Genomic DNA, 8,240 nt, shown 5'->3' with positions numbered 1-8,240 from the left:
AAATAATTTATAAAAATATTATAAAATAATTTGTGATTATAACATTACTCTTGACGACAATAAATTTTACCAATGTAACTAACAATTCGGATTATTTCTAAATCATGCACAATATTGTCATTTCATTTCAAGAAGTGGAAGAAGCAGGAGTGCTCTAGGTATAAACATAATATTCTAGAAAAAAAAATACCAAAATTTAAAATTTTGTTAGATTGGTTTTTTTTTTTTTTTTTCAATTCTTTTTTTTCTGGTCAGAGATCCTCTAAATTTTATTCGCTTAATATATTTATTTGTTCTTTTGTAGGAGTATAATAGAGTATAGACTTTAGAGAGAAGAGAGAGAGAGAGAGAGAGAGAGAGTACTTATCGGTCTGTTCTGAGGACGACTCCGATTGCACAAAATCAAAAACTTGTCGTCTCAAACGCTTTCCTAATCCAAATTACTCTGAAGACTTGTTCTGCTATAGATTACTACGCTATCTTCCATATAACCAATCGAATGTGACCTCTCCTTCTTCGCCAACTACTCTCACTACCGTTCTTCTCTATGCCTCTCTCTCTCATTTTCATCATCTAGATTAACATCTCCTACAGCCTTTTTTTCATCGCCATTAATACAATCAAAATCACTTTTTTCCATCTGGGTTTTCGATTTTAGCTTCTGGGTTTTCTTTTGTTTTCTTGTTCTTGTTCTTGTTCGTCTTCCATTGGTGGTTTGCATATATACATATATATTTCTTTGTGTGTGTCTCTCTCTCTCTCACATGGCTGCAGCCTCGTCTGTCACATCTCCGCTGTGCACGTGGCTTGTGGCTGCTTGCATGTCGGTCACGTGCGGAGGGGACCAATCCACGTGCCCTTCCATGTTGGGTTCCTCCTCGCACAGCAACAAGAGACTCTTTGGTGGCAGCAAATGGGGTCGGAGGAAGAGGGTGTTCTTGTCTAAATGTAGCTCCGAATTGCAGAGCCAGAGGGACTTGATTTCCTCTCTCTGTGGATCCAGCTTTCAGGGCCTCATGACTTCTTGCCTCGCTTTCGAGCCTTGCAATCAGTACTATGCCTCCAACGCTCCCTTTTCCTCTCTCTTCGGATCCACCAATGTTCGTGTCCCTTCAAATCGGAGACACACCCGTTTCAATCGAGCCGTCCATTCAGGCACTCCTCATTCCTTAAACTAAGCATTGATTCTTCTCTCTGTTTTTTCTCTTTATTTATGGAATTGGAAATCTGGGATTTTGTTTTTCATTTTGTGTGTAATTTGTTCTGGCTTTGTTTGTTTCCAATATCTCAATTTAATGGGTTTTTTTTTTTTTTTTTTTTTTTTCTATGTTCTTGAAGGTGAGATTTGATAATGAAATAATGATTCTTTCAATCTTTATTAATTTGTTTTTTCCCCTTTTTTCATGTGCTGTGGAAGTTTGGTTTTATTCACTTTTCATTTGGTTGGATAGAGAACTAATAAAGAATAGGAAAAGATGAGGAATTCAAATAATTAAGTTTAGGATTGGCTTATTGCTGAATGAGTTCTTTGGATTACTTTTATGCCAAAGCTATAGGAAAGTGGGGAATAGATGCTAACAGGGTTTTATATTTTGTATTTTTCCCCTTCTTTTTGGGTGAGAACTAATTTCACCAAATGAGGTTTATTCATGTACTGCTTTTTTCAGTTGGATTGATATACGAACAGGGTTTTATATTTTATATTTTTCCCCCTTTTTTTTGGGTGAGAACTAATTTCACCAAATGAGATTCATTCATGTACTGCTTTTTGCAGTTGGATTGATATGCCTGGACTTAGGATTTAGAATTTTGCATAACTTAGGTTGTGTCTAGTTTATGTTATGTGGCCATCTTTCAGATTTTATGTCTTAAAAGTATTCTGAAGAAAATTAAGATCAGGCCATTTCTTGGCGTATCATGTGCATGAAATGGAAGTTCTAGAGCTGCAAAGTACAGGAGCATTGTGGCTGTTCATTCTTTTATTCATAGTATAATGCAGCTGTGTGTGTCTCTGTTGAATGGGTTGGTTACTTGAGTCTGGTACACTGACCTTGTTTTTAATATATTGTCATCAATAGACTTATGATTATTAGATTTTTGGGCCTTGCTAGCATCTTCTGACTTTTATTGGTTCAGTAGTGTCAATGTTGCAGGCTTGAGGCAATCCTATCTATTCAAACCCTAATGTTGATGTTTATTCTTTGGCATGACTCTTATTTGATAAAGCATAAAAATAGAAAAGTTTTGCTGATGTACTAACTACTGCACATTTATCAATACTCTAGGGGAAGCCATGGCTGTTGCTGTGCAACCTTCCAAGGAAGTCGCAACAAAAAAGAAACCAGTCACAAAGCAAAGGCGAGTAGTTGTGACAGGGATGGGTGTGGTGACCCCACTTGGTCATGATCCAGATGTCTTCTACAATAATTTGCTTGAGGGTGTCAGTGGCATAAGTGAGATAGAGGCTTTTGATTGTGCCCAATTTCCAACGGTAAACCATATTTAAGATTTCTCTTCTTCTGGTGCTTGCTCTGCAGTTTATTCTTAGAATTCTTACTGTTCTTTTTCTCCAGAGAATTGCTGGAGAGATCAAGTCTTTTTCAACTGATGGATGGGTTGCACCAAAACTTTCCAAGAGGATGGACAAATTTATGCTTTACATGCTTACTGCTGGGAAAAAAGCCTTGGCAGATGGTGGAATTACAGAAGATGTAATGAATGAATTAGATAAAGCGAGATGTGGAGTATTGATTGGCTCAGCAATGGGTGGCATGAAGGTAACATCAAGCCTTCAGCAGTTTGATATACAGTATATAATGAGAATGGAACATGGTTGAAAATATTAAGTTAGCCAGAGCTTATACTGGCTGATATTCAATTTGATTGATAACAAGAGCTTTATGAAATCTGTAAGTTGTTGTCATGTCTGCTGCCTTTGTGGTTTCCTAATGCAGTGGAACTTGCAACTTAAAGTCAAGTTCTGATTTTTGCCACATGCCTTAGAGTTGGAATAATGAATGTTTTCAAGCTAGTCTTCTGTCTCTCTAGCTGTAATGGTTTTTGGCAGGAAGTGGAATCCAAAGTATAAAGCCCTAGATGAAACTACGTGACCTGCAGATAGGATGAGAAAGCATATTAATTCTGAAATTTATCGAAAATTGTAACTGACTACTTTGTTCTTGTGTTTTGTGTTGTGAACAGGTTTTTAATGATGCGATTGAAGCCTTAAGGATCTCATACAAGAAGATGAATCCTTTCTGCGTACCATTTGCAACTACAAATATGGGTTCTGCCATGCTTGCAATGGATCTGGTCAACTTACTATTTTTTCAACTTTGTGATACATCTTGATGGGTTTTGGAAGTTGGGTCTTAAACCTTTTAACAGCTCATTTGTTTATTCAAATTGCAGGGATGGATGGGGCCAAACTATTCTATCTCTACTGCTTGTGCTACAAGCAATTTTTGTATTATGAATGCAGCAAACCATATCATTAGAGGTGAAGCTGTAAGTGTCTTGTAATCAACTCTTTCTCAGCCACAAAGTGTGTGAATCTCTTAAATTAGTCTCTTCTTTACATATTTTCATCGAATGATTTGTTGATAAGACGCAACCTTGAAAAGAAAAACTTTTACAATGAAATAAATCTAAATATATGTTGCTTTTTCTTCTGAAATTGTCATGCAGGATGTGATGCTTTCTGGTGGCTCAGATGCAGCCATTATACCTATTGGTATCTCTTTTTTACTTTACCTATGCTGATTTTATCTTAGCATGCACCTACTTGTTATAGCATGAATTTTACATAACCTATTATTTTCTTGTTGGTGCAGGCTTGGGAGGTTTTGTGGCATGCAGAGCACTTTCCCAGAGGAACAGTGATCCTACAAAAGCATCGCGCCCTTGGGACAGTGTATGTTATCAATAATCCTTTTGCTTCCATATCTTCTTTTTTCTTTTGTCATTGTTTACATCCGAGAACTTTATATCATGTTTCAGTTAACTTATCCAAAACTGTTGATTATCAACATTATGGATCTTGTGAATTTAATTTTCGATTTTCTAATAGGAATAGGAAGCTAAGTTCATAATATCTTGTTATTATATGTTGTCAACGGCTCTTATACTGATAGCAAATATGCTCTAGATCTGAGTTTCTATACGAATTGAACTTTAAGCGATTCTCCTAAAGATATTACACTCATTTCTTTGATTGTTGATTGAGGGAACATAAACAAGGTCTCAATCCTTTTTTTTAGTTTCTTACTTGGTATAGTTCATGTGTGTTACCATAACATCTGATTTTTGTTATTCAACAGAATCGTGATGGATTTGTTATGGGTGAAGGAGCCGGGGTTTTGCTCTTAGAAGAATTAGAGCATGCTAAGGTATTTTAACTCTAACTCAATAAAGTCCATGTCCTATATGTCTGTAGGCATTTTCCTTTAAGCCTGTCAGTTATTCATTGGGGCCTCATTTGCTTTTAGATTACCAGCCATTGTGTTCATTGACCCACTTTCAGTGGCATTTCTGCTCTCCCTCTAGTTTCTTCAAGTTATATCAAATCACTTTTTCATGTTGGAACATCCACTGGTATTCATTTTACTAGTGTGAATTAGATGTTTCTTTATTTTGTTATCCTCAACTACCTCTGAATTTTCATGCATGCTAACAAATTTTAACTCTTAACTCAATAAAGTCCATGTCCTATATGTCTGTAGGCATTTCCCTTCAGTTATTCTTTGGGGCCTCATTTGCTTTTAGATTACCAGCCACTGTGTTCAGTGACCCACTTTCACTTTCAGTGACATTTCTCTTGTCCCTCTAGTTTCTTCAAGTTATATCAAATCACGTTTTCATGTTGGAACATCCACTGGTATTCATTTTACTAGTGTGAATTAGATTTTTTTTTTTTTGTTATCCTCAACTACCTATGAAATTTCAAGCATGCTAAGGTATTTTAACTCTAACTCAATAAAGTCCATGTCCTATATGTCTGTAGGCATTTCCCTTTAAGCTTGTCAGTTATTCTTTGGGCCTCGTTTGCTTTTAGATTAACAGCCATTGTGTTCCTTGACCCATTTTCAATGGCATTTCTGTTGTCCCTCTAGTTTCTTCAAGTTATATCAAATCACTTTTTCATGTTGGAATATCCACTGGTATTCATTTTACTAGTGTGAATCAGATGACTTTTTATTTTGTTATCCTCAGCTACCTCTGAATTTTCATGAACTGATATTTCTAATTCTATATTTTCTTGCTTGCTAAAGAGTGGTGATCAGTGAAGCTCAATCATTACTTTGTATAGCCTGTGATATCATGTTTCTTTTTTGTAAATAACTCTGCCAGCTGATTTCCTATTTTGCAGAGAAGAGGTGCAAATATCTATGCAGAATTTCTTGGTGGAAGCTTCACTTGTGATGCTTATCACATGACTGAACCACATCCTGATGGTAACATGCCTTCTCTTTAGTACTTAAATTTCAACCCTTGAAAAGGTTGCATTTCTTTAATAGTTTTTCTTGAGGGAGCATGTACATTGGACTTATTTCCTGCATCTATTCTACTCTTCCTGAGTTCTTTTCTGTCATAATAATTTTTAAACTAGTTTATATGATACCGCACCTATACTGTGTTGCTACTAACTACCTCATAAAGTGAGTTGCAGTTCACCAAATTGACCACCTGAATTGCTGCTTTATGTCCACAATCTTGATAGCAAAGGCTGTGGCACAGAAAGACAATAAAACCTGAAAATCAGTTGCATAATTGTCAAAACTCAACTAAGCTATACTCTCTGGTAGACTGGCACCATATCCCCTGTTAATACATCCAGGATTGCTATGAATTCTTCTTTTACTCATGCGTATTTCCACCCCTCAATTTAACAGTGATATTTGCTTTTATCTAATTAAAATACCTTCTTAATTGGTTACCATTTTTTTAAATATTTTGGGCAAGGAACCATATGCAAATCCTGACTTCATCATCACTTTTGTACCTTGTTTGCTTCCATAAAATTGGGTGCTAAAATTCTTAACTAATGTCCCTAATATCCCTCCAAAAACAGGTGCTGGCGTTCTCCTTTGTGTAGAAAAGGCATTAGCTCAGTCTGGGGTATCTAGGGAAGATGTGAATTACATAAATGCACATGCTACATCCACACCAGCTGGTGACCTAAAAGAGTATCAAGCACTTCTTCAATGTTTTGGTCAGAATCCTGAGGTAACTTGTATTCATAATGTTTGTTCTTTATGCCATTTGCTTCTGATGATACCATATTTCAAATACTTGATGAGATTACCGTATTCTGATACCTGATAATATCTCTGCATTCTACAGTTAAGAGTGAATTCTACAAAATCTATGATTGGTCACCTATTAGGAGCAGCTGGTGCAGTGGAAGCTGTTGCAGCGATACAGGTAAACAATTTATGTCCTGAGATTGTGATTCTAAATTCAAGAAATATATTCTTGGCTAAATTTCAAATTGCACCCTCTTAACTTTGACCAAAATTCAATTTAGTCCTCTAACTATAATTCCATTCAATCAAGTCTAAAACTTTCAAGTTTATTCAATTAAAACCTCCCGTTAGTCTCCATCAAAAAAGCTCCATTAGGGACCCTCTAAATGACGATATTTTGTTCTGCCAAATTGATGCTTTAGAGGGTCTCTAACGGAGCTTTGTTGATGAAGACTATCGAGAGGCCTGAAATGAATAAATGTGAAAGTTAGGACTAAATTGAACGAAAGTTAAGTTAGATGACTGAATTGAATTTTGGTCAAAGTTAGAGGGTGCAATATATAACTTAGCCTATAATCTATATAAATTTATTCTCGTAATGGAAAGTATTCCCAAAAGGACTATTTGAATTGTTTTTCTTTTTTCCTTGGGTTGGCATAATTCAAACTCATGTAGCAGATTAATGCTTATTGACATGTGTTTCTTCATGATAGGCAATACGAACAGGGTGGGTTCATCCTAATGTCAACTTGGAAAACCCAGATGAAGGGGTGGTATGTTTGCCTACTGCATCCTTTGTGACTTTTTGTTTATATCGTGATATTCCTTGCCATTATGTGTTCTTTAACCATGATGAATCGAGCACGGGATTATCTAATTATGTCAACATATCAATTCAGGACAAAAATGTGCTGGTGGGCCCAAAGAAAGAGAGACTGATCATTAAGGCAGCGTTGTCTAATTCATTTGGGTTTGGTGGTCACAATTCATCAATCATATTTGCTCCTTACAAGTGAAAGACCTGGCAGGCTACTCCAACCTTGCTGTAATGCTGAAGGTATGTGGGTTCCAAGATATCTCCTATCTGTAGTAAATGGAAATTGGGATATGAGAGAGAGAGCATGCCAAGGGTCACATTATTCAAGACAATTTCCTAGATAAATACTTTTTTTTTTTTGCTCCCAAGATACCAATGTAGGCCACTCAATGCTGACATTCAATTTTGAGTATGCTATGACAAAAAATTTAAAAAACCAAAAGGTTTTTCTGAACTATCTGGAGGTAGAACAGTATGAGCAGCTTTTACATCCATTGCATGCGTAATTTACCAGCAAGTTAATTGAAAAAGAAAACTGGCATGGTGTATTTGTCAGGTTTGCTGTTAGTATTGATGGGCTGGCAACATCTTGGAGTTGGTGAATAGTCATGAAATGTTCCGTGTACCAATCGTCAATTTGTTTAGTTGCATGGCCTCATGCAATAGAATTACTTTGGGACGGCTGGTCAGGAAAGAAGATGGATGGCCCTGGATTGAGATAGAGAAAGCTTCAAAATTAACGTGTTGGTTATCATGAAATACTCTTGCTTCCATTGTTGTCATAAGTTTTTCCTTCTATCATAAACAAAGCTATAAGTAGGGCTTGATATACTTGATACTTGCCACTGCAATTTGAACCACCACTACATGGCAGTATTGGCCTGTTTAAGTTTTGTTTTTCATGTACATTTAGATGGCTGCTCTAACTGTATTGATAGCCATTTGTAATGAATTTTGAGTTGGCAGTTGCATAGATGTTATTATATGTGATGTTCTATGTGCTTGCTAGTATGTTGCTTGAGATCAGCCACAGTATCCATGATAATCTTGTGATTTATTACCCCATAAAGTAACTAAACAACAATAGTTTGAACACATATTAGCCAAAGAGCTGTGTAGCTCAACAGAGACGTGCAGAGTTGAAATCCCTATACCCCATTGTAACTATTGAATTCTCA

The 8,240-nt window shown here is 36.2% G+C and overlaps 1 protein-coding gene across 1 annotated transcript; it reads left to right on the top strand.

The window, feature by feature from the left end:
- The first annotated feature begins 651 nt into the window (after nucleotides 1-651).
- Nucleotides 652-8,073, top strand: LOC112022502 (3-oxoacyl-[acyl-carrier-protein] synthase II, chloroplastic). Its single transcript, XM_024055110.2, has 14 exons — nucleotides 652-1,155; nucleotides 2,286-2,491; nucleotides 2,574-2,777; nucleotides 3,202-3,312; nucleotides 3,412-3,507; nucleotides 3,688-3,733; nucleotides 3,834-3,913; nucleotides 4,320-4,388; nucleotides 5,369-5,453; nucleotides 6,071-6,225; nucleotides 6,343-6,423; nucleotides 6,959-7,018; nucleotides 7,145-7,302; nucleotides 7,619-8,073. Exons 1-13 carry the CDS (start codon nucleotides 765-767, stop codon nucleotides 7,259-7,261), a joined length of 1,701 nt encoding a protein of 566 aa, XP_023910878.1. The 5' UTR covers nucleotides 652-764; the 3' UTR covers nucleotides 7,262-7,302; nucleotides 7,619-8,073.
- The last annotated feature ends 167 nt before the right edge of the window (nucleotides 8,074-8,240 follow it).

Source organism: Quercus suber, unplaced genomic scaffold (genome assembly GCF_002906115.3).
Source record: "Quercus suber isolate HL8 unplaced genomic scaffold, Cork oak 2.0 scaffold_131, whole genome shotgun sequence".
Taxonomy (NCBI): Eukaryota; Viridiplantae; Streptophyta; class Magnoliopsida; order Fagales; family Fagaceae; genus Quercus; species Quercus suber.
Note: the sequence above shows the minus strand (reverse complement) of the source record. Positions and strands in the feature narration are given on the sequence as shown.